This window comes from Eulemur rufifrons, chromosome 19 (genome assembly GCF_041146395.1).
Source record: "Eulemur rufifrons isolate Redbay chromosome 19, OSU_ERuf_1, whole genome shotgun sequence".
NCBI classification, from domain to species: Eukaryota; Metazoa; Chordata; class Mammalia; order Primates; family Lemuridae; genus Eulemur; species Eulemur rufifrons.
The window spans coordinates 108,388,123-108,414,441 of NC_091001.1; the positions used below are offsets into that span (position 1 = coordinate 108,388,123).

At 45.3% G+C, this 26,319-nt stretch overlaps 2 protein-coding genes and 2 non-coding genes across 7 annotated transcripts in view; 2 read left to right on the top strand and 2 right to left on the bottom strand.

The window, feature by feature from the left end:
* Positions 1 to 7,093, bottom strand: part of ATP6V1C2 (ATPase H+ transporting V1 subunit C2) — a 46,574-nt gene extending 39,481 nt beyond the window's left edge. For both annotated transcript variants that reach the window (XM_069493912.1, XM_069493911.1), the window contains exons 1-2: positions 6,965 to 7,093; positions 5,049 to 5,116 (exon numbers count right to left, since the gene is read on the bottom strand). In XM_069493912.1, coding sequence (XP_069350013.1) covers positions 5,049 to 5,116; positions 6,965 to 7,093 — 197 coding nt within the window. The remainder of the gene's footprint in view (positions 1 to 5,048; positions 5,117 to 6,964) is intronic.
* A 3,292-nt stretch (positions 7,094 to 10,385) lies between these two features.
* LOC138400464 (small nucleolar RNA U13) lies at positions 10,386 to 10,489 on the top strand. The gene has a single exon (XR_011236342.1). It is a non-coding gene; the product is annotated as a small nucleolar RNA U13 (small nucleolar RNA).
* A 4,127-nt stretch (positions 10,490 to 14,616) lies between these two features.
* Positions 14,617 to 14,752, bottom strand: LOC138400442 (small nucleolar RNA SNORA21). Its single transcript, XR_011236325.1, has one exon. It is a non-coding gene; the product is annotated as a small nucleolar RNA SNORA21 (small nucleolar RNA).
* An 11,150-nt stretch (positions 14,753 to 25,902) lies between these two features.
* The window catches only part of NOL10 (nucleolar protein 10), a 104,305-nt gene continuing 103,888 nt past the window's right edge, over positions 25,903 to 26,319 (top strand). For all 3 annotated transcript variants that reach the window (XM_069494186.1, XM_069494188.1, XM_069494187.1), the window contains exon 1: positions 25,903 to 26,020. In XM_069494186.1, the coding sequence (XP_069350287.1) occupies positions 25,955 to 26,020 (66 nt within the window). In that variant the 5' untranslated portion in view covers positions 25,903 to 25,954. The remainder of the gene's footprint in view (positions 26,021 to 26,319) is intronic.

The window sequence follows — 26,319 nt, forward strand, 5'->3', positions numbered from 1 at the left end:
GCCAATGGATATTTAATGATGAGATACTAGAAATACTCAATTTAAAATCAAGAACAAGACTAACATGTCCACTACCATCACTGACAAGTTAAACATTTTTCTGGAACACTAGCCTATGCAATTAAGAAAGACAGAAAATGAGAACAAAGGGAGCAAAATTATTATTTGCAGAAAATTTGATCACATGTCTAGAAAACCTTAGAAAATAAGCTGAAAAACCATTAGAAACAATAAGAAAATTCAATAACTGGGCAAGTCACAAAATTAACACATGAAAATCCCTATTTACAAATAATAAGCATTTAGAAATGCAATGAAGAAAAGATCTCATTGATAACAGCAGCAAAATAAAAAACAAAATGCTTAGGAAACAATCATTAAGATATTATGCAGGACCTTTATTGAATAAAATATTAACGCTCCATTAGAGGAACAAAAAAGAATTAAGTCAATGGAAGATGAACTATGCTCATAGAAATAGTCAAAATTATAAGAATGCTATCCCTTTAATTTCAATATAATCCCAAATTCTCAGTAGAAACTTTGAACCAACTATGTGCCAGTTTCTGCCCTAGATACTTGGGATATATCTTTTTTTTCTAGACACAGGGTCTCCCTCTGTCACCTAGGCTAAGTGCAGTGGTGTCATCATAGCTCACTGATGCTCCAACTGCTAGACTCAAGTGATCCTCCCACCTCAGCCTCCCAAGTAGCTAGGACTACAGGTGCATGGCACCACACTTGGCTAAGTTTTTAAATTTTTTTATAGAGACAGGTTCTCACTATGTTGTCCAGGTTGGTCTCAAACTCCTGGCCTCAAGGGATCCTCCTGCCTCAGCCTTCTGAAGTACTGAGATTATAGGCATGAGCCCCACACCCAGCCAGATATATCTTTTTTAAAAAAATTGTTTGTGCTTAGTAGATATCTCAAAATAAGGTCTTCAAGAGTTGTAAATATTTGGGCTGGATTATGAATATATGTATATGCATATTTTTTGTTTTGTTTTGTTTTACCAGGGAAGAAAACACATAAAGCCCTAATAATGATTACCTATGAGGAGAGAGAGTAGGGTTAAAGTGGAACTTTCTATTTTCTTTTTTACCTTTTTGTACCATTTGACTTTTCTAAATGTGTAAATATTTAACCTTCTTTTCTTAATGTCAACAATTATTGAGTAATGAATAAGACATGAGTAAGACATTTTAAAATGTCCAGATTAAAAAATACCATTGTGTTATCATAAATAATAATAATGAGTGATGGTGGAGGCTGGGAGTGTGGAAGGAAGGAGGAAAAGGCCCTTTGGTTAGTTCTGCCCATGCCCCCCGAGAGCCTGAAGCACCATGTAAAGTCCAGGACACGGAGCCCTGCCGGGGCAGGTGGGAACCAGTCAGTGGCAGGGGGCACAGACAGACCATCAGTGGGCCAGTTGGCAGATCAGGGCTCCATTCCCTCCTCGGCTGCCCCACCCACTCTTTTCCTGGGAGTTTCTCTCTGGGCCTGTTTCCTCCTTTGGAACATGAAGGGGTTAGATTAGGTCTCTAAGGGTCTGCCCAGCTCTTAGATTCCAAGATTCTTTCTTCCATTCACGCATTCAGTCAGTCATTAGGGTCTACAACGTTCCAGGTACAGGGGATCTAATTGTGGGCAAAAGACAGGAAAGACAAATATTAACCAAATAATACCACAAGAAAATGTCAAAGTCCACTGCAGCAAGGCCTGTGAAGGAGGGAGCCCCGCCGCTGTGTTGGGAGAGGGAAATCTGCAGACTGAGGGCAGTGGGGTGGGCGGCGGTGGAGCGTCCAGGGGAGCTGGGCAGGAGAAGGCGTTAGTGGGAACAGGGGAGAGGATGAGGGGTGGAAGAGGTTTGAAACCACCAGCATAGAAAGTGGGAGAACAGCAAACACACACAGTAGGACTGCCAAGTAGCTTTGAGGAAACCAAAAGGCACGCAGCATTAATAGGCATTCAATTGCTATATATTCACTGAATCTGATGAACTGTCACACAGATAATCTTAATCTGATATTCTTTTACTGTTATTATTATTATTATTATTATTTTTTCTGAGATAGGGTCTCACTCTGTTGCCCAGGCTGGAGTGAAGTGGCACGATCATAGCTCACTGCAGCCTTGAACTCCTGGGCTCGGGTGATCCTCTGGTCTCAGGCTCCCGAGTAGCGAGGACTGCAGGCTTCAATCTGATATTCTTGCACTAACAGAGACGAGAAGCCCAGGTACTTTTTTAAAACTCTATTTTGCTTCTCTTTAGAATGCCCTTACAAGAACTGACTCACTCGTATCACTAAGCAGACGTGGAATCCTTGATGAGCCAACCCTCGGTCAGCTTCAGGAAACCGTGCGGGTAGAGCAAAAGCCGGCAGCCTTCCGCAGACAGGGAAGGCACTCGGGCAGCGACAGTCCAGGCGTGCGGCGGGACCCGCGAGGCACAGCTGCGTGCCCACGCGCCTGTGAAAGGCAATATTTCAACCAGCGCCACAGAACAGGCTGCCATACTCGGAAACACTCAAACATTTTTAAAAAACAGGAGGGAGGGACTTTTCTAAACATAAAATTATTTCATTTTTCAAATGTTCATGAATTACGGTGTAAATACAGAGTAGATTAACAAAGGCAGCATGGAGGAATTAATCCCAAAATAAAGAGAAAGCTCTTGTGAGCAAAAGCTGCCTTCCAGCTACATGGAAAAACACTCTAGTGCCCCAGGTAAATAAATAATAAAAGGATACGGAAACAATACACCTTGAAAACTCTGGTCCCTTCTCTGTTCTCCTGGGCAGAGGCAGTGCTGACAGGTTTATGCTACCTGGATTACAGAGCCAGCCAGCATTTATTTACCTAATAACACTTGAGGACTTTTCAAAGAATCAGAGAGGACATTTCAAAGAACTGAAGCCAATCTCTGGATATATTAGTATGTATACCCTAGGTTACCCCACGCTCCATTATTAACTTCTAAGACAAGATATCCTGACCCCTGGACTAGCGAAAAGCTAGAAATAAGAATTTTGAGATGCTCAGATCACACTAGTTTTCCTTTCCTCCTGATAGGAAGGCCCTTGAGAATATATGCCCACAAAGAAAACTGAAACAATGCACAGTGATTTTCATTCTTACCACACCTAGTCCCTGTGGTTTGAAAACACCCTGATACACACAGGTTCTATCTGTTTCACAATGATAGCCATAATTGTGCTTGTTCATGCATTTTCATATTTTTTCTTAAACATATGCTACATCACCATAACAAGCCACTTGTGCAACAAGTACAATATTTACAGAACAAAACACCACTGTTTACTGAAGAAAAAAAACAAACAAAGAAGGCAGACTAAAAGAAGGAAACAATAAATAATCTAGAATCACAGAATTCCAGAGCCAGAGGGAGCTTCAGTAAATAAGAGAGAGGTTGAAGGAATTGCAGCAGGGCAGACCATTGGTAGCAAAGACGGGTCTAGAATTACTGTCATTCCTGCAGCAAGCATGGGAGCAATTCTGATTTCTTAAGCCACCCGTACTGTACCTGACCAAACAGCCTCACACTGTGGTTTGTCAGAGCTGCCCCAGAAAACCTAAGACAATCGCCAGCCTAAGGCAGTTGGCTGGCCTTGATGGTATCTACCAGATGCCTTTCTTAGGCTTGGGATTATTTGATTATTTGATTTGATTACTTGATTAATCTGTCTTCTCAGACAGCCTGTAAATTTTACGAGGCCAGTCAGACTTCTCTGCGGTGCAGAGCAGCCTAAGAAAGGAGCCAGCATTTAGGGACCCAGCCACTTTTTCTTGGATGTTAGCTTTTAATAGGACAGGCCCTGGGATTTGATAATACTTGGTTTAACATGATTTTACTTCCCTTCATTCTTGTCTGATAACAGAGAAATGGTCACTGTTATCCCATTTCATAGATGAGATAGCCAAGGTTAGTTTTCTTTCTCAAAGACTGTGAACTCAAACTATTTGGTGACCAGGACTGCTTTTAGGTAAGTTAGTCCAACATCCCACATTCAGCAAAATGTCACTAACGAAGGATTCCTATTATTCTTAGCAATCAGTAGGTGAAGAGCAACAGAACACAGAATATTCAATTTTTAGCTCATGGCACCAACGTGCAGATTAGAAATCCTCCAAGTATGCTCATTAGAATTCCTAATCACACATTTTTCATACATATTCAATAGAAAAGGCAGCAGCACCCATATCACCATTCCACTAGGAAGAAGAAATTCAAAGAAACGAGGGTATCTCTATTCAAGGTAATATAGCCAGCAGAAAGAATGCGCAGTTATGGACTGACATGAATCTCTAAGGTACAGTATTAAATGAAAAAAGCAAGATGCAGGATATATGCTATCATTTGTATGAAATTAATTTTAAGACTACATTCATATTTATTTGTACATGTATGGGCTACCTCTGGGAGGCTCGCTAGAAAGTTATGGTAACAGCACCTTAACAGAGAGGTGATGGGAGGCTAGAGGAAGGGAAAAAGGCAAACAAGTGAGAGGACAACTTAATTTTCACTGTATATCCTTCCTTTTGTACTTGGAATTTTCACTATGTGCATATTATGAAAAAAGTTAACAAATAGAGCTGGGTGAGGTGGTGCACACCTGTAATCCCAGCTACTCGGGAGGCTGAGGCAGGAGGATCGCTGGAGCCCAGGAGTTCAAATCCAGCCTGGGCAACATAGCAAGACCCCATCTCTAAAAAAAATAAACAAACAAAAAGCCTTGTGGGGAAACCATACCAATGGTTTTTCTAAGTGTTTCAGCACCTGTGTATCATCTTCTTCATGTTGAAGGCAGCCCCTTAAAAATGCTGCCCCCAGCAGACAAAACAATGTGAGGGCTGTGCATGCTCCCATGGACCCAGCACCCCAGGCCGACTGACCCGCTCATTTCGCTGACTTCTGATGCCAGGTTTAGACAAATCCACACTTTGGTTCAGCCAAAGCAAGAACACTGTGTCCTCTGACAACAATGTCAAATTCTCACTTGTATGTAGTAAATAAGAAATAGTTTACCTTTCAGCAAAGGTGTCGAGTTTTCCCAACTCATCAGAGAGGCCAACAAGGGAATCCAAGGTCCCCACCTAGACAGACCATAAAAAAGTCAGAAGCTCATGCACTCTCTGGCAAAGCATGGTGCCAGTTCACCAGCAGTGCAGGGACTCTGTCACCTCCTCTTGAGTTAGTTGTCCCTGGTCAACGGCTAAACTGGAAAGTAGGAAGAACTCTTAAGAGAAATCAGTGGATTTTGAAGTGTCTTTTTTTGCGGGGGGTGGCAATAGGATAAACCGTGGTATTTCCGCCATAGGAAAGAGTGACTATTATGTCATGGTCTGACCTGAGCTCATTTTCCTCTTAGAGTGGCAGTCTGTTGGTAATGCAGTTAACTCCCATAGCTGAGGAAGAGATACAGCAGAAAGCAAGTTTAAAAAGTTATCATTCCTAAAAGCCTTTCCGTTCCAAGGCAGTCCCACCAACTCCTTTCTCTGTTCCCTGATCTTGCTGGGGAAGGGGCAGCCTTTCCTCCCATTTCATCATTCGTGGAGGTTCTTTTCTTTTCAGATTACTTAGGATCTTTTTCTTAGTGTGGAAATTATTACAATGTCCAAAAATTGTATTTAAAAATCTTTTCACAGAATCAGAAAGAAAAGATTTGCTATCCTGTTATACCACTAACAGGACATTAAAACATAATTAGGAAATGATGAAGCCTGGATATCTCTACTAAGTGAAGTTGCTTCTTTTCAAGCAATGTAATTTTAAGCAACTTTTGGAAGGGGCCATGTCTTTTTTTTTTTTTTTTTTTTTTTTTTTAATCTTTGTACCCTCCAGAGTCTAGCACGGTGCCGCACACACTGTAAATGATGAATGGATGCAGAATTTACAAACCTCCGGAGTCTGTCGCTGGACAAACAGAGGTCGGCTTTAAAAGCGGCAAGATGTGGATTCAGAACCTGCCACTGTCACTTACCACCTCAACAACCCTAGTAATCACTCAGCCGCTCTCAGCCTGCCCTGATCTAGGCAGTGGGAGTTGTGGCTAGTCATCTAGCCAGGTGATGTGTTTAAAGCACCTGGCCACCAGCATGTTGCTCAATAAATGCTGGCAAATGTGGTAGCATCATCCACAACTACGGCAGCTGATGGTGCAACCCTTTTGACAGAGGGACAAAGTGAGGTTTGAAAGAGGAATATATGGCAGTTTTCTCAAAGGGTGGACTGGGGGCGGTTAGCGCCATCTCGCCAGCATTTGCGCCCAGGCGGTCAGGGAGAACACTGTAGCAGCTTCTTCCCTGGGGAAACCTGCAGTCTTAGGAAGCACCACAAAAACTCCACCCTTTTTGAAGTAAAAGGATTGCATCGTCTCGATTCTCTTTAACGCTGGTTTCATTTGAACTTTGCTCTCCACTACAAGAGCCCTCAAATGCCAAGTACAATCCCAAGGCTCCTGTAGCCACTAAATCCCCTTCCTTCCCCTCTGGCAGAACCAGAGGGATCCCGGATTCCTCCCCTACCCCTAAGTCAGAGTACGGCCAAGGCCGAAGCCCTCCAAGCCTGCACATCTAAACTGTGTCGTAGGTCTTCTTAGATGTTGCAGTCAAAACAGCAAGAACCTGAGAACAGCTCAAGAGGAGCTGAGTGTGTATAACGCCCTTCCCACCTTTTGAAGCATTAGACACTGCTACCCACAACCTTCTCCACTATTCATCCTTTCCTGTGGCTCCAAGTCCACAGGTACCACAGATAATTTGGGGTTGTGGCTCGAAGTCCCACCAAGACCACCAACTCTCCCTGTCCGTCCTCAGCGTCCTGCCTCTGCCCTGTTATTTTCTTCTTAGTTTCCTGGGGCAGTAATCTCTGTCCCTCCTCCCCTTCCCTTCTGTCCCCCTCCCCTCATCCTTCACCTCCTTCTTCCTCCCCAGGGATTTTACCTTGAAGTCCGGAATAGCGAACTTGGTATTATAAGAGAGGTTGGACTTGGAGGTTACGGTATTCATCCTCTCCAGAGCTTGTAAATTTTCCTTATCGCCAGGGGCAGAAATTAACCAAAACTCCGACATGCTTCCAGTCTTCTCTAATCCAGGCACTGCCCAGACCCAACACAAACACACACAAACAGAAACAGGAGGAGAGATGTGTCAGATTTCCCTGCTTCGCCGCTCCCTGCCCTCAGAACTAATCCTTTCCAGGATCTATCACTTTTCTCCTTTCTCTCTTATTTCTTGCCCCCTCCACCTTCCCGTTCAGATTCCAGAGCTCCAAGGACACCCGTTTGCAAGAGCAAAGTGCTTATCTCCACCGGGAAGCCCTCGGGTCCTCAGGAGAGGCCAAAGCTCCTCCATCCCTGGGTTGGCTCTGACTGGTTTTAAGGAGCAGAGGAGGAGGGGAAAGATCCTTTCATTCTCCCTGCTCTGAACCCCTACCTCACATCATAAAATGGGGGGCAGTAAGCTGGACCCCGACGCCTTCTGGGAGGACATGTTTCTTCCTTCCACATGGCACCTTCTGGGGTGTAGGATGGGTGGAGGAAGAAAGGAGATGAGGGAGAATTTTCACAACAACCCCCAGATCTTAGCTGGCCAACCTCGAGATTGGTATTTGCTTTAAAAATAACTTCACAAGGACTCTTTTTTGAAATAGAAGAGAGAGAGAGAGAACAACTAAGTGTCTTTTTGCACTGTGCAACGCGCCGAGCAGAGCTGGGTACCTCCTTGCCGGGCCTGGCGGGTAGTTCGCGGGCTGCGTCGAGTCGCTCACGTCGAGTCGCCCTGCTGGCTGGGACGTGGGCGCCCGCACCTTCCCCGCCGTTCCTCCCTCGCGTCGCCTGCCCAAAGCGTCTCCGGACAGCTGCGGGGAAACAGGATAGTGACCTCAGGAGAGCAAAGGGACTCCTTGAGCAGCCCTTTCTGTTTGACTCTCAGCCGCACTCAAATCCGAGGGCGTTCCAGTCCCTCCTAACCCTGCGCAGACCCAACGCCTGACTGCCGATGGCCTGGGGACAAGCTGGCCCTGTGCAACACCTGCGGAGATGCCACCTGCACGGCCCGCGCGGCGGCGCCGGCTTCCGACGTTCCCACTGAGAAAGCGCGGCCAGGGTGGGAAGGACGCGGGTCGCCCTCCGCTGCCCCTCTCGTGGCCGCCCCGCACCTCTGCCCGCACCGCCGCCCGGGTCCCCGAGGCGCCGCGCTTCCTTACCAGGGGCCGGGGGGCGCGGACCGCGCTGTCGGGGCTGCCGGCGGCGGGCGGCGGGTGCAGGGCGGAGCGCACGGCCAGCTCCCGGCAGGCGGCGGCTTCTGCGGCCCCAGCGCCCCGCCCCGCCTCTTATCCCCGCGCTGGAGGCGGCCCGGCCCCCGCCGGACATTTGCATACGGGCCGCCCGCTGTCGCGCCCGCGGGGGACCTGGCCGGGGGAGCAGGCCTCGGCTCCGAGCGGGGAGCGGGCGGGGAGGGCTGCGGGACCCGCGGGTCTAGGCTCGGGCGGCGCATCCCACGGGGTGTGCGGCCCCGCGATGTAGCAGAGCAGGCCAGGACGTGCGGACCGCTGAGAGGGCCACAGCCGGGAAAGGATTCCGCGCGCGGGACGACCCTGCCCTCCCTCGGCTGCGCTGCCCACTCCTGGTCGCCCCCCAACACCGCCGCCACCACGCACCCGGGTCTGGCGGAAGCATCTGCTCCCAGGTGTTTCCAAGGCCCGCGCACGACAGAGACAGGGCTGACCTATGAAAAGCAGCGCAACGGGTTCCCAGATGTTTTGGAACACACACCTGGGCAGAGGAGCGAAACCTTTTCCCGTCCGTGTGGGCTCGAGCTTACCCCTGGTTGCCCGGGAAACCCCCACCTCACCCTACCCACCTTCCCAATTGCCCGGTGGATCCCGGGGATTGAAAGCTCCCGTCGTCCCAGGATCATGATCGGAGTTCTTGGTAGGTACTGTCCGAAATCAAAAGGCGGAACCCCCAGAGATTAGCACGTGGACGTTGAAAACAAGACAGAATCAAAAGGAAACTCTGAGAATTCATTTCCTCTGGACTAAAGGAGGACACTTCAAAGCACCCTTCTCTGTGGGCAGTGTTTTCAGTGGTTTCTGGGAAAGGCAGAAATCTCAGGATGGGGGGCGCTGTTGAAAAAGGTGTTCATTGCTTCCTTGAGAATGGACTCCCCTAATACATAGAACTAGTCGCACTGTCAACCCATTCCTGTGAATGCCTTCGGATCTTTGGGAATAGTTTTTGACATCATCTGGGACTTAAGCAGCTGTAACCACATAGGGTGGGATGTGAAGCCCCAGACCCAGAACAGAAGGGTGGCGTTAAGGTCACAATGGGATCATACTTAGAGCCTATTATGGATTTGGAACTCCCAGCACCTGCAGTGCGCATCATTGTTGTTGAGACACTAATGTGCATTAGTCAGTCCTTGCAACATCTTCCTTAGGGAGGACACCTGAAACTGAGGGATGAGGAAACCCGATGTGTACAGGGAAGTTAAGTGGCTATTCCAGGGAAGGAGTGGCCTGGTTGAACATTAAAACCGGGGTGGTCTCCAATCTTGGACTTTATCCAGACATGCCATTTTATCCAGCCAGGGAAAACAATCACAGAGCTGGAGCACGCCTCATTTGCAAACAAAGACAGGGATGCCCGCAGAAGTTGCATGAATTGCCCAGTGTCACACAACTGGTTATGGCAGAGCTACAAATGGAAATCAGTCCTGAGATCGAGTCTCGTGTCCTTCCCACTGCTCCCAACAAGCCTGCAGGACTGGGTCATCACTCTGAGAGGACCCATGCTTTCCATTTCAGCCAACATTTTCCTGGTCTTCAAAGTTCAGAATCATGGACCTGGCTTCTCAGAGACTGGCCAACATGTTTAGAAGTGTCTCTGACTTCGCACCATTCTTTCTCTAAAGCTGGTTTCCTTTAACTATTAATAGTTTGCTTTGTGAAATAAAACAAGTCAGGCACAAACAACTCCAGGACATCTGATTGAGAAAACGATAAGGCCAGGTGAGGTGGCTCATGCCTGTAATTCCAGCACTTTGGGAGGCCAAGACAGGAGGATTGCTTGAGGCCAGGAGTTCCAGACCAGCCTGGGCAAGAGTGAGACTCTGTCTCTACTAAAAAGTAGGAAACAAAACAATAAGGACTTACAGTGTTTCTTGTCTTCCTTAAAATCTTCCTACTCAAAATCTAAAATCTTTGTGATTTTTCACATCTTAAGTTTCCTGTTAAATAACTGAATTTACAATTGATTATGTCTATTGCTGCAGGAGTAGCTTCACTTTTCTTTCAAATAACTTCTCTCTCTGTCTGTAGAGGTAATTCTCTGTCTTTTATAAAGAATTTGGCAAACAGATCCTTTTGTGGGTCATAAGCATGATGATTGGGTTTTCACACACATGTGTGAGATGTGCCTCCCTCAAAGCTTGTTAGGACATCAGCACATTATCCATCTGACAAAAAAAAAAAAAAAAAAAGAATTTGGCAAACAGAAAAGTATAAAGAAGAAAGTAAAAATAACCTGTCATTCCATAATCTGAAAATAACTGCTATTAACATTCAAATTCTCTGTTACTTTTTAATGCATATTCATATATATAGATATGGACTTTTTTGGCATGATTGAGATTATATGTTATACATTAAATTTAGCATCCTGCTCCTGATTGCTTTTTAAAGATCAAAAAATTATCAGATGTATCTTATCAGTAAAGGATAATCCAATGTCATCAGCAGTTTACCGCAGCTCAGAACTCAAGTCAGATATCAAAGCCAAATAAAGACACCTTGTTGGACAACTTACATCTTGAAACAGAGAAAAGAGGAGGAAACAATCTTGCCCAAGAGGTTTTTGATTTGCATCTCTCAAAGGCAACCACATATGGACTCACTAGTTTTGAGCTAACTTATGTTTTTCTCTCAAGTTTCCCTATAAAGTGTGATCAGGCCAGGTGTGGTGGCTCTCGCCTGTAATCTTAGCACTTTGGCAGGCCAAGGCAAGAGGATTGCTTGAGGCCAGGATTTGGAGATCATCCTGAGCAAGAGTGAGACCCTGTTTCTACAAAAAGTATCCAGGCATGGTGGCACGTGCATGTAGTTTCAGCCACTCAGGAGGCTGAGGCTGGAGGATCACTTGAGCCCAGAAGTTTGAGGTTGCAGTGAGCTATGATGACACCACTGCACTCTAGCCTGGTCAGCGGAGTGAGATCCTATCTCACAAAAAAAAAAAAAAAAAAAAAAAGATAAATAAAATAACGTGAGATCAGTCTTTAACACAGAGTAATAAATCAAAAGTTTGTGCAGCCTACTGCCTTGCTATATTAGAAGAATATGATCTAGCATTCCTACCCTACAAGGAAAGCATTTCTGTTCCATGTATCAGCCTGAAGCAGCATTAAGCAAGCCATTTTCTCTCCCCTCCGCACACATTCCCAAAGTCTCTGAAATCTGCCGCTAAAAGATTAAGAGTTTATGTGTCTTGTTCACTGCTTTTAACATACTCCCCAGGTTACAAAAGATAAAGAACTTAGGTCATAATAAATGCTATCTCTTCCTGGAAACAAAGGCTGGGGAGGAAATGCCATCAGCCTTGAATCATCTTGGGCTTATTATCAATTTGGCTTTGGTTAGATATTTCCAAAATGTTTCTGCAGCTGGCACTGGCGGTGCACTGAGCCAGCTGAAGTCTGTGCAAGATCGAACAGTCCCGTCAGGTTTGGGAACCAGAAGGACGAGGCTGGTGTAGCTGGTCTGTTGTTCTCTGGCCACTCCCAGAAGGCGTAGTTTTTGGACTTCTTCATAACCTCCTAGACACAGCCATCAGATGATGCCCATTCCAAATTAGCACAGACATAATTGCCTCTCAATTGGCTCATATGGGTTTTTCTAGGTTTTGCTGAGAAGAACCTAAGGAAGTTTTTCTAGAAGAACAGCTCTACAGAGCAGAAAAATGTAAGTGGAATTGTCCCTTGAGAATCAACATGGTGTTGTAGAAACAGATTAGGCTTTGGAATCAGACAATCGGATAAGCTGCTTAAATTTGCTGAGCTTCAGGTTTCCCATCTGAAAAAAAGGAGCACAAATACACCCACTTTTTAGGCTTTTGTGAGGATAAGAGGATAGCATTTCTGGCAGGAGCCACTGAGAAAGATTTCCCCTCAGTTCTCATTATCCTGCTTTCTTAGATGTTCTTTGGGCTTATACACTTTAAGTTGGCACATTGTAATGATGTCTTGAAATCATCCAGTATCTTTCTTCAAGGGCCCAGAGAACTCTGATCCATACTTTCTCTTTCAGCCAAAAATCCCTTCTGGTTGTAGGATAGCCATCATTATAATTGTCACTTTTTGTTGGAGACAATAAGGCCAGGGAATGCTCATTGTTTATTTGCCCAGGTGTATACAGTTAAGATCTCCTCTGTTCTTTCCTTCATTTAACAAGTCCCCTCACCCACCTGCTGACATCTGCAAGGCACTATGGGGCATGCAAAAATGAACCAGAGTTTTCAGACTAGCAGCAGAGCAAAGCATGTCTGGTAAACAGAATGTTGAGCAGTCCCAACTCACTAATGTACAAAACACTAAGCAGGATGTGAGACATGCATAGAAATGAGGCGTAGACATGCAAGAAAGCCCATGATCCTCATTTCACAGATGAAGAAACAGGCTCAAGGAGATTAAGTGATCCGATCAAAGCACAGTTAGTGGCAGAACCAGGACATGAACTTCACTCTTCTACCAAGTGTCTATTGCAGTGTAAGATCTAAACTGGCCCTTTACTGCCCTATCCAAAGAACTAGTGACTAGCGCTCTGCCTATAGAGCTACCGCCCTGGCTCTTCCACTTGTTAACTGAGTGAACGTACACAAGTCTCCTAACTTGAGAACACTTTTCAGCAGGCTATAAAATGTGGTTAATGACAGTACCTGTCTTACAAGGTTTTCCTGGGAATTAAATGAAATGGCACAGTGACCCGTTCATATTAAGCAAGGTGTGCTATTAGTATTAGCTACTTTATAAAGCTCCATTATCACCTTCTTTCTGGCTGAAGGGAAAAAAAAAAAAAAACACACACACAAAAGAAAAGACAAGGCTGGGCGAGGTGGCACAGGCCTATAATCCCAACACTTTGGGAGGCCGACACAAGAGGATCACTTGAGGCCAGGAGTTCGAAACCAGCTTAAGCAACAGAGCAAGACCCCGTCTCTACAAAAAAATAGAAAAATCAGCCAAGCACAGTGGCGCATGCCTGTAGTCCCAGCTACTTGGGAGGCTGAGGCAGGAGGATAGCTTGAGCCCAGCCCAGGAATTTGAGGCTGCAGTGAGCTATGATGACACTACTACACTCTAGTCCAGGTGACAGAGTGAGACTCCTTCCAAAAACAAAGAAAGGGAAAAAAAGGCTAAAATACAAAGATGTAAATAAAAATAACCATAATAATAAAACAAAAATCTCTGTTCTTCTCTACTTCTTTTCTTTTCCTCCTTTTATTTCTCATTTCCAAGTTCTCTTTTCCCCTCACGGATTCCGCCCTATTGCAAACATGTGGCACCTTTGTTACTTCTGCATTCAGTCACTTTAGGTGAATAGAAGAGATCCCTGGCCCCATGAAATTCAGAGTGCTGAGCTGGGGAAGGAGGAGAAAAGGGAAACTCAGGGCAGCTCGTGCTCTGGGAAGGGCCTTTGGCTACAGAGAAGAGCCTCCTACGGAGTCTCAGTTCTGCCATTTACTAGCTGCGCCCTGCCCTTCGGAGTTACCCAACCTCTCAGCACCTCAGTTCCCTCACCTGTAAAATGGGGACTTCAAGGTCTAACGGGGGATTTGTGATGCAAATGGAGCAAGATAACCCTGCAGAATGTCTGCACATGCTGGAGCCTGGTGCACTCGCGGTAAGCGCCCCCATCACTTCCCTGGGATTTTAGGCTCCTGGATGGTGGGAGCCTCATGTCCTTGGTTCACCGCCAAGTTCTTAGAGCTGAGTAGACACTCTGTGAGTATGTTTTGGATCACTGCACCTGAAGCAAGGACCTTAAATACTGAGAAATGCCTGGAGAGTAAGGAGGAGCTGAGTGAGAATGTTTTTGCTCTTCTTACATCTCTGTTTTCTAAATTTTAAATGGGTTGAAAGAGTCATGAAGATCTATCCTGTGTAGATAAGTCTCGGGTATCTATGTTATGGATGAGTGACATCTATAGTCATTCAATTAGGGTTATAAAACTGAAAATTAGAAACAGCATATATGTCCAACAAGAGGATTGAACAAATTAATAATGTTATAATCATACTGTCATTAAAAACACTTCTTAAGAGGAATATTAAATGACATAAGATATGGTCACAAAATTTTAAGTGGAAAAATCCAAAATCAAGATTCTAATTTTGTAAGAAATCACACATAAATATAATACATATATATATAATATATATATATTGAGAGGAAATACATCAAGATGTTAAAAGAGGCTATTCCTGGCTGATGTGATTATAGATGCTCTTTTTCCTTTGACCTTTTCTATATTTCCAACTTCAATAATGAATAAGTCATGTTTTTAAAATTTTTTTTCTTTTTTCTTTTTCCAAGAACACTCTGTCACACCACCAGCTGAAACAAAGCAACACAACCTGCTGCCCTTTAATCTACAAGCCGTGTTTATATTCTGCCCTTTTTGACAGCTCAATGAGTCATCAGCAAAAGGCCTACTGAGTGCTTTTAAAATGGGGACAAGTCATTTTTTAAATCAAGAAAAACCCTGAATGGGATTAAAACTGATAGCCATCCGGAGAGCCAGATGCCAGTAACTAAAGGGTAATAACATCTCTGCATTTTCCATTCTGTTACCAGCCCTGAAATCTTTCATTTTGTTGCTTCTCCTACCCTTCCCACTCTTGTAACAGAGAAAATGGCCTTAAAGGGGTAAAAATGTTTTCTGTCTTTTCAAAACCCCCTCTCCCTTTGTGAGAACTAAAACCTATATCCCTGCCTCAGCCAGTGGTCAGGAGGGGCAGGGGAGTGTCCTTTGTTCCTTGTGCCATGGGAGATGGCCCAAGGGAATTGTCCGGATGGAGGTCACGAGATTGTCTTAGCTGTGGATGGGATGAGTCAGAACCTTTAAAAGCTCTGCACTTGTGCTCGGAAGCAGGAAGCTGGTACTTTATTTTTTTATTTTTTTGTTGAGACAGAGTCTCACTTTGTTGCCAAGGCTAGAGTGAGTGCCATGGCGTCAGCTTAGCTCATAGCAACCTCAGACTCCTCGGCTTAAGCGATCCTACTGCCTCAGCCTCCCGAGTAGCTGGGACTACAGGCATGCGCCACTATGCCCGGCTAATTTTTTCTATATAGATTTTTAGTTGTCCATATAATGTCTTTCTATTTTTAGTAGAGACGGGGTCTCGCTCAGGCTGGTCTCGAACTCCTGACCTTGAGCAATCCACCCGCCTCGGCCTCCCAGAGTGCTAGGATTACAGGCGTGAGCCACCGCGCCCGGCCAGAAGCTGGTACTTTAAAAGACGGGAGTCTAACAGCTTCATTTGCTAGCAAATTAACAAACTTCTCTTTCCTTCTCCTCAAACTACTTGTCCTCATTCTTCTGATGCGGCTTCAGCAGCTAGTGCCGAACTTTCGGTAACACTCTTTATATTATTTATTTATTAATTTATTACCATCTAGTTTTGTGTCAAGTACACCCTTCCCACTCCTAAGCTCAGAAAAGTCAGAGACAGACCACCTTTTTTGTTGTTTCTTTTTCCTCATCCTAAAACTCAGTTGCACATCTGAATATTCCCATCCTCTGTTCTCGGAAATGCATACGAGTGTGATCAATACTTTGTTCCAGGAAGCCAAGTAATACCGCAATGTCAATGTTGGAGAATTTTTTTTATCAGCTACATAGTATTGTTCTGATTATTCAACCTTTTATTATGATTAGTTATGTATCTCTTTTCTCCGGCCAAATTTTAAGTGTCTTGAATTACATTCTCCTGCTTGGACTTTTCCTTATTCCCCCAACCCCGAGGGACCTAGAACAGGCCTGGCATAGAGCAAACCTTCAAAGCTTACAGATTGAGCTAAGCAAATAAATATTTGTTATGAGGCTCTCCTAGCTTCATTACAATCTTTTAAAAATATGCAATAAGAATGTTTCCATGTGTTCTATGCTGTTCTTCGCCACTTCCCTAAGTCACTTCCTAATAGCACAGCCAAAGCATGTGCTACTAGTTCTACCTCCAAAGAACACCTTGAACTTGCCCACTTTTCTTCTTACCATTGCCCACTTCTAGGTGATCATACTCTTTACTCTTGTTTCTTGTTGTGGATTGAATAGTGCCCACTACCCCCCAAAAATTCATGTTCACCTGGAACTTCACAATGTACTTTGTTGGAAATAGGATCTTTGCAGATGTAATTAGTTCAACTTCTTAATATAATGTCCTACTGGATTTAAGGTGGGCCCTAAATCCAATTATTGGTGTCCTTATGGGAAGAGAAAAGGACTCAGAGACACACAGGGAACAAGGTCATGTGACGTCAGAGGCAGAGATTAGAGTGATGCAGCTACCAGCCAAGGAAGGCCAAGGATTGCAGGAAGCCATCAGGAGCCAGGAAGGGCAAGGAAGGAGTCCTCCCTAGAGCCTTCAGAGCAAGCACGCCCTGCTGACACTGTGATTTGGGCTTCCAGACTCCAGAGCTGCGAGGTAATAGATTTCTGTTGTTTTAGTCACCCGATTTGTGGTAATCAGTTAAAGCCGCCGCAGGTAGCTAATCCGCCTCCCTACAATCCAGAGTTGTAGTTTGTAACACGCGTCAGGTCATACCACTCCTCTGCTTAAAATCCTCCAGTCATTTTGTCAAGTTTTAATCTGAAAATGCGGTTCTTAGCGCGCTCATGGCCAAGGATTCACTAGACATGCCAAAGTAAGGTGAGCACAAAAATGAGGTTTATTTAGGAGAGAAAGATGGGATTACAGGGCAAGAGCAAGACACGGGTTTACAGAGCATGGTACATACGCCACAGATGACACCCAGACCCATTGTCACAGCAAAGGGAGAGCAAAAGGAAGGGCGCAAAAGAGCGGTTGGCTACAGTCTGCGTCTTGTTTTATCGTGCCCGCATAGGGCGGTCCCTCAGATTCAGATGTCACCGGGGAACCGCTGTGATTGCACAGTTGGGAGGTGCATGACCCGAGTCTCACTGCAAATGCAGATCTCCCAGGAGCCTCTCTGAAAGCTCCTTTGGGGGGTGAATTTCAGCAGCACCCACTTTCGTCCCTAGGAGACCCGGAATCCCTCGCTGTCTACCTAACAATTCCCATTGCTCTCGCAATAAACTTCAAAGCTCTCATCATGGCCATCTGCAGGCAGCTATGATTGGGTCCTAACTTCAGCCAGGGAGGGCCTGGGGACCACACTGTCCTCCAGTGACGAATCCGCAGGTGGACAAGACGGTGCTCGTTACCACCCTATGTCCATGTTTTCAGGCTTGGCTTTCATTGTCCTGCCATCTTCTCATCACAGCTCTAAGAAGTCTATGTCAACTTATCTCCTGTAACGTATTGCTGAAAAGCCTCCATCAACAGTGATCAAGAGGGAGCCCTGGCCGAATGTGGTGGCTCACGCCTGTAATCCTAGCACTCTGGGAGGCCGAGGTGGGAGGATTGCTTGAGGCCAGGAGTTCGAGATCAGCCTGAGCAAGAGCGAGACCCTGTCTCTACTAAAAATAGAAAGAAATTATATGGACAGCTAAAAATATATATAGAAAAAACTAGCCGGGCATGGTGGTGCATGCCTGTAGTCCCAGCTACTCAGGAGGCTGAGGCAGGAGGATTGCTTGCGCCCAGGAGTTTGAGGTTGCTGTGAGCTAGGCTGATGCCACAGCACTCTAGCCTGGGCAGCAGAGTGAGACCCTGTCTCAAAAAAAAAAAGAAAAGAGGGAGCCCTACGTGCTTGAGCAAGGCTCCCCCTTCTGGATTGACTAAGAAGGGGCACAAGGAACTTTTTGGGGTGGATGCATCTTAGACTCTTTGGAAGTTTTTATGTCTTGATGGAGTGTGGCTTACATGAATATATGTGTTTATCAGAAGGCATCAAATTGTACCCTCAAGATTTATATATTTCACTGTATGTAAACTTTGCCTTTAAAATAACCTCACAAGCCAGGCACGGTGGCTCATGCCTATAATGCCAGTATTCTAGGAAGTCAAAGCGGGAGGATTGCTTGAAGCCAGGAGTTGAAGCCCAGCTTGGGCAACATAGTAAGATCTCGTCTCGACAAATAATAAAAAATTAGCCAGGTGTTGTGTTGCACGCCTGTCGTCCTAGCTACTTGGGAGGCTGAGGTGGGAGATTGCTTTACCCTGGGAATGCGAGGTTGCAGTGAGCTATGATGGCACCACTGTACTCCAGCTTGGGTGACAGAGTAAGACCCTGTCTCTAAAAAAAAAAAAAAAAGAAAAGAAAAGGAAAGAAAAAAAAAGAGCTATTTAATAAATAAAGCCTTTTGCCAACATTACAACCCAGAACTGTTTTCCTTCGGGGACTAGGAGCCACCTCTTTAAAATGTGAACACCAAGGTAGATAGTGCCATGTTCCTTTTAGTCACTGCTTGTCATAGAGTTGCGAGAAGTTTTATTTGTTCTTTTTTTTTTTTTTTTTTGAGACAGACTCTCACTCTTTTGCCTGGGCTAGAGTGCTGTGGCGTCAGCCTAGCTCACAGCAACCTCAAACTCCTGGGCTCAAGCAATCCTCCTGCCTCAGCCTCCCGGGTAGCTGGGACTACAAGGCATGTGCCACCATGCCCAGCTAATTTTTTCTATTTTTAGTTGTTTGGCTAATTTCTTTCCATTTATAGTAGAGACGGGGTCTCGCTCTTGCTCAGACTGGTCTTGAATTCCTAAGCTCAAGCAAGCCTCCTGCCTCGGCCTCACAGAGTGCTAGGATTGATTACAGGCATAAGCCACCGTGCTTGGCTTTTTTTTTTTTTTTTAAGAGACAGGTTCTCACTCCCACACTGAGGCTGGAGTGCAGTAGCCCAAGCCTAGCTCACGGCAGCCTCAAACTTCTCGGCTCAAGCGATCCTCCTGCCTCAGTTTCCCAAGTACCTGGGACTATAGGCTCGTGCCACCACATCCAGCTGATTTTTTAAATTTTCTGTAGAGACAGGGTTTCACTGTGTTGCCCAGGCTGGTCTCAAACTCTCCTCAAGCGATCCCCCTGCCTCGGCCTCCCAGAGTGCTAGGTCAGCTTTATAGCGTGTCCTCTGCACCTACATCTTGGCAGCGAAGCAGTGCTGGGAAGAGCCGCACCATAGCGCTGACCTGCCCCATTCCTGGGCTTGGCATCCTTTCCCCGCTGTCCCTTCCCTTTGGCCACTCGCCCGTTCATGTGCTCAACAAATATGTGTTGAGCACCTGCCACAGCTCGTGACTGTTGAAGGCTCTGGGAACTGAGCTGTCAACAGACAGGCCAGACCCCCGATCTCAGGGAACTTACCTGCCGGGGGCAGTAAGTAAATAGTGACCAAGGCAATTTGGCCAGTGTAACTTCACTGTTCTTCTGGGGTTCCTGCTTTAGGCTGTGCAGTCTCCACTCTGTAGATGACCTTGTCTTCTACTTCAAGAAAAGTGGTTCCCTCGGATGGCATATCCCTTCGAATTTGACCAATCTATGCATTTATCACCCTATGGACTCCCCCACCCAGCCTGAATTGTTTTTACTTACCATACTTCTGACACCAAATGTATGGGTTTTTCTCATGCAAACCAATTTTCCAATTCTCTGCACCAACTGGGTGTCCTACAATTCAATGCAATTCAGACTGGAGTAGCACAGGCCCCACAGTTACAGGCTCAGTCACTGCCCTGGTTGCAAATCCCAGGTTTCCGCCTGTACTTGTGACCAGCCAGCGTTCCCACCACCGCTCCCTCAGGTTTGCTAGTTTGCTAGAACAGCTCATAGAACTCAGGACAACAGTCACTTACTATTGCCAGTTTATTACAGGGATACAACTCAGGGACAGGCAAGTGGAAGGGGTGCACAGGGCATGGTATGGGATATGGGGCGTGGAGCTTCCTTGTCCTCTCAGACATGCCACCTTCCTGGCACCCTGATGTGTTCACCAACCAGGAAGGGCCCAACGGGACCTTTGCATGTCCCGCGCTTGCTATTGTCTCTGTTTCCATGGGGCAGGCAGCCCTGGAGCTCTGGGGCCTCAGGCGAGTCATCCATGAAGTGAGTTGCTTTCTTCCCAAATCAATGGCTTTTCTCTTTTGTTATAATCCGATCATTTTAAATGCTCTTAGAAGGTCAAACATTCACTAGTATTATAGTCCAGTTACTCAGTTCTGAAAACTGGAGTTAACCAATGACCATGTGCGAGGCGCCCTGGGATCAGGCATTGTGAGTTCTGATGGAACGAATTCGCTTGTGGTCACAATGTCGGTCAGCAATGTCACCACAAAGGTAGAGGTTGTGATAAGCATTCAAGCACAGGAGTCGCCTTGTGGCCAATTTGTATTCTGTATAGTATAAATAGCCTGTGCTTATTCTCAGTAAATACCTGACAATGTTCTTATTCAAAGGATTTTATACATTAAACAACCCAAAAGGTCGCCCCACAAATAGACTGGAAATACATGCACATTTGTATTTGGTATTATTTGTACAATGTGTAGGTGTGTGACCGAAGGAGGAAGCACACGTGAGGTGGCATTCTCTGTTTTTGCCTGGGTGTGAGTGTTCACTGTGGTGTGGTTTGGGGCCTGGGTCCTAGTGAGGGTCTTCATGGTCAAGTTCAAGGAATCTTCTGGTCTGTCTTATTGCCAAGCTGCCTGGCTTTATTTCTCTCTCTCCAGAACTGCTTGTCAGTGCGGACTGTGTCTTATCCAGCCCATCACTTCTCATGTGCACGGGGCCTGACTGTTGGTCCACTAAATGTTTGCCTGGCAATTGGAAGAGAAAGTTGGGGAAAAAAAAAAAAAACAGAGAAGGAAAGGAAGGGAGTTCTCAGGGTTGAGTTCTTTTATCTCGAGGAAATAAGATAACTAACATTACCCTTTACCACCACCACCTAAAGACAAACAAACAAAAAGCCTTACTTAATCTAAAGTGTAGTTTAACTTTGTCCATAATGTAGATAATAACTCATTCTGGTTCACTTGTGGCAGTTAAATGCCCATATAAATAATACTAATGAAAACAATACTAAATTTATGTCAATAACATTTATGAAATATTATTTTCTTTTTTTGTTTTGTTTTGGGTTTTTTTTTGAGACAGGATCTTGCTCTGTTCAGTGTTTTCTTAATAACATGCATATAACCTTAATCACTTAAATTTAGTTATTTATTCATCTAGTCATTCAACAGACATTGAATGCCAATATGTAATAATTAGAGGATACGTTTCCATGATCACACATTTTATATTATTTTTTTATTTTTTATTTTTTTGAGACAGTCTTGCTCTGTTGCCTGAGCTAGGTGTAGTGGAGTTAGCCTGGCTCACAGCAACCTCAAACTCCTGGGCTCAAGCGATCCTCCTGCCTCAGCCTCCTGAGTAGCTGGGACTACAAGCTGGGACCACCATGCTGGGCTAATTTTTTCTATTTTTGGTAGAGACAGGGGTCTCACTCTTGCTCAGGCTGGTCTTGAACTCCTGAGCTCAAGCGATCCTCCTGCCTAGGCCTCCCAGAGTGCTAGAATTACAGGCGTGAGCCACTGCACCCGGCCTGATCACACATTTTATAATTTATTTTATCACTGGCCATTTGTGGATTTCAACACAGTAAAAATTAAATCTTTTTAACAGTAAAAATATTAACTGTATATTCCTTTCTCTTTCCTGCTCATGCCACATAAAATGGACAAAAGGCTTAAAATAAGGCTGTGTAAAAATAAAGAGCAAGAGTGCAAACTGCACACGCATCCCTGAAAATGTTAACGTTACCCAACGGAGCCCTGGGACCTGTATGCTGATTTAGCACACGGAGAAGGACCTGCACAGTAATGTCTTATTTTTACATAACAATGTCATCTACCAAGCATTTCCTTATGTGTAATTTCACTTGAAATGTGCCTTGAAGAAGCTTACAACCTAAAGCAGATATATTGACAAATGCCTGAATCGTGCCTGGCACGTACAGAAACTTGATAAATATTTGTTATTTGTTGAATGAGTGCACAAATGGATATGGTTGCAGTACATGTGAGCAAGAATAAGGAAGCATTAAAATAATACGAAAACACAAAAATTTTACCGTCCTTCCTAAAGATATTTCAATTAAATTCAAACATGGTGTTTACACATATTAGCAGCTGCAAACATATGTATTTAACGGAATTTAATTTCTCAAATCCTTGCTGTATGCCAGGACTCACTGCATGGAGGGAGGAGTGATTCTCTTTTTACCATGATGGGAAAGATAACTTGTTTAGGATGATGAGGAGGAGGAGGATGAGGAGGATGATTAGGTAAGTGATTGTGGTAGGCAAAATTCTAAGATGATACCAATGGCCCTCACCCTTGTATAACTTCTCTTGTGAATGTTATAGGATATTATGTTAAGTTATATGGCAGAGGGGATTTTGCAGGTGTAATTTAGGTTACTAATCAGTTGACCTCGAGGTAGAGCCTAACCTAGTCACATGAGCCCTTTAAAAGCAGAGTTTTTTCTGCTGCGTGCAGAAGAGGGCGTCAGAGATACATGCTCTGGCTGGCCTAAAAGAACACACGCATCTACACTGTGCACTGTGTGTGGGGGCTGTGTGGGAAGGACATGAGCATGGCTTCTGGGAGATGAGAGTGGCCCCCAGCTTACAGCCAATAGGAAAATGGGGACCTGAAAGACTGAATTCTGCTGGCAACAGGAATGAACTTGGAAGCTGCTGCTTTTTCCCAAGAGCATCCAGATGAGAACTCCCCTGGCCGACACGTCAGCTTGGCTTCTGCCTTGTGGTACCCAAAGCAGAGGGCCCAGCCATGCCGCCCCAGACTTCCAGCCTACAGAACTGTAAAATGTAAGTGGGTGTTGTTTTAAGCCACTAAGTTTGTGGTCATTTGTTACACAGCAATAGAAAACTAATCCAGTTGGGTATTTTTAAGGTATGGAAAATTTCTCTGCAGGTTTTGGGCAAACCTAAGTGATGATTGAGGGGAATGGGGAGATGGGTGGGCATGGCATGCCAGGCTGGGAAGGCCCTGGCTAGTGCTCAGGCATTTCAGTACTCCAGGGAAACTCCGACATAGCAGACAACAGATAAGGGTCTGAGAGGCAAGACGGAGACCACGAGAGCAGCAAGAGTCTGGAGAACAGAAACATAAGCTTTGGGGATCACTTAGAGTAGCACCTTCTTCTTTCATTCATTCATTCAACAAATATTTGTATTTGTTCTATTCTCAGCATGGCGTACATAGCAATCAGATCACCTCATGGGGCTCACCTTCTGGTGGAGCATAGAGGAACCCGCTTGGAAACACAGACGTGTCAAAGAGTATGGTGGTTTCAAACACCAAGTGCCATGAAGACGATATTGCCCTTGATGGATATGACAGAGGCTGCTGGGCTAGGGGAGGGGCTGCTTTGGTCGGAAAAGACATCTCTGGGGTGGTGACATTTTAGCTGGGATCTGGACGGTGCAAGGTAGTCAGCCATGAAAAAGCTGGGGCCAGAGCACTCTGCGCAGAGAAAACAGCAAATGCAAAGGGCTCAAGGCAGGGAAAGCAAGAAAACAGTGTAACTTTGTTTTCTTCACTACATGAAGAGTGCTCTGAGATAGGTCAGGAAGACAGGCTCAGGTAAAAATGGCAGTCAGGATTTGAATCCTGCCAGTCTGACCCCAGAGTCTATGATCATAAGCATTTTATTATGCTCTTTCTTAATGACATTTATGGTTTGTTTTTCTTAACCACATCCAGTGCAGAAAATTGAAAATTATTTCCCGGAGGGTTCTGAATTTGAGAAGAGTTTAGGAATTTATCTCTATTTACATGGTTAAATGTAACTATGTAGCAATGCCTAAGAGAGGCCAGGCATTGTTTGGTACTGGGTAGGGGTGAATGGAGAGTATAGGGACTATAAAGAGAAATGACATACAGTCCATGAAGAACTCTCAACCCAATTCAGATGCAATGTGGTGTTGGTATTTGAGTCTCCAAAATTTTCTGGGTAGAAGAGTGAAATGATAATACTTGGGCTTTAGAAAGTAAAGCAGTAAGCGGATTTGTGCATTAAATCAAAGAAAATTTTCTGATATTGTCCTGATTTAAAAAAAATCAAAGAAAGGAGGTAGGAAGATCAGTTGGGAATGTGATAATTCAAAAATAATGAACATCTGAACTTGGGCAGGAGGAATGAAAACAGATTGAGTTTTAAAGGAATATTTTATAATTAGAAATGTCAAGGTTTAAATACTGCATGTGGGGTCCAGAATAAGAATGGGTTGAAGCTGACTCTACAGTTCTAGCTACATGACTGTGAAGACAATAATGCTATTAACCATGAAAAAGGGCACAGAATATTGACAGGAGTTCAGATAAAAAATTTAGTTGTAGACATGTCTGGCAGATGGTAAGCAAGCATGGTGATGATATTCAAATAGGCTGAAACCAGGCTCTACAGGCCAGAGAAGTCTCTATTATTCAAGAAATAAAATTACTTTCAAATCTCCTTTTGATTTGAGGTACCATGTACTAAGTTATTAGAAGCAATGTGACTGTCCCTAAAGTGAGGTCTAAATTAATCAGGTAATGTAGTGTAGAAGTAGCAAGACTACCATAGCTATTTTGGGACACTGCAAATTTATCGGCTCTTTTTGCCAATCTATGGTTTGAAAGAATGCAAGCACTCTTAGTAAGAGAACTACATACTATGCTCCAATTTCTAAAGGACCCGTGTGACTGCCCAGTTGGACAACACTTTTCCCTGAGTTTTCATCTAGCTAAGTCAAGAATTCTCAAGTCCTCAGATCTAGACAACAGGAAAGGCAGTTGTCCATGTAATTGAACATCAATAGAAAGTTTCCGAAAACATCCTGAAAACCATAGGTATGTGAGGGGCTGTGTCTGTCATTACCGTCACACGCCTGTCCCAAAAGACATCGGTTCAATTTTACTTCTCCTCTGATTTTCACCCCTTCTCTTACTATTTTCCTTTTCTTTTTTAGTTTGCATTTTCTTTTATTTCCCTCATTAGCGGATGTCAAATACTTACGAAAATAACCTATTTTCAACACACCAATTTAAAAAAAAATTTTTTTTAATTTCAACATATTACGGGGGTACAAATGTTTAGGTTAGGTATATTGCCCTTGCCCCATCCAAATCAGAGCTTCAAGCATGTCCATCCCCCAGACGATGCACCCCGCACCCATTAGGTGTGTATATACCTATCCCCTCCTCCCCGTTTCCACCTGCCCGACACCCGATGACTGTTATTACTATATGTCAATACACCAATTTTAAAAAGCATTTACTGGTAACGTAATGTTGCAGAAACACTGGAGGAGAGAAACAATACGTTTCCAATCCGAATTCGCACCCTGGCTGCCTTCGCTCGCTGGGTTCACTCGCTGAACCGCCTGGCCCCCGCCCGGGACCGCAACATTTCTGCCTGGGTGGCGACTCGAGGGCCGCCTCCTAAAGCTCCGAAGGCTGAGAGGAGGGAGAGCGGTGTCCGGCCTGGCCCGCATCAGCGTCGCCGCCAGCCTGCGCCCCCTCGCCAGAACCTCACTAACTCTCGCACCGCGGACTCCATTCCCGGATTCCGTAACCTCCCGTCTTCCGGGAATGTGCGCGCCTTCCGGCGCCCGGAAGTGCGTCATCAGCCGGCGCCAGCGGCTGCACGCCGCGAGGCCCTGGGATTCGGATGCTGTAGCGCGCGGTTGCGTGACTAGCGGGGTTTATAGCAGGGGTTGCCGCTTCTTGACGCGGCCATGCAGGTCTCCAGCCTCAATGAGGTGAAGATTTACAGTCTCAGCTGCGGCAAGTCACTTCCTGAGGTGAGTCACTTCCAGGCCCCCTCACTCTCGAACTCTTCGGGGTCCTCCTCCTCTTGGGACAGCCGCCCCTCTTCCCGGTCTATTTTAGCTAGGCCTTGACCAGCCCTCGATTCGGGGTGGCCCCGAGGCGACTGACGGTGCACTTGGGGGAACTGGTCGACGCTGTTATACGAGGACACTGTTGTCACCGCATCAGAAGCTGGACATAGGGGTGATCAGGGGTTGGTGTGCTTTGCTAGAACTTTTGTAAAGTTCTCTAGAACAGAGGACGCTTCCCTTTGGGCTTCTATGGCTGTTCG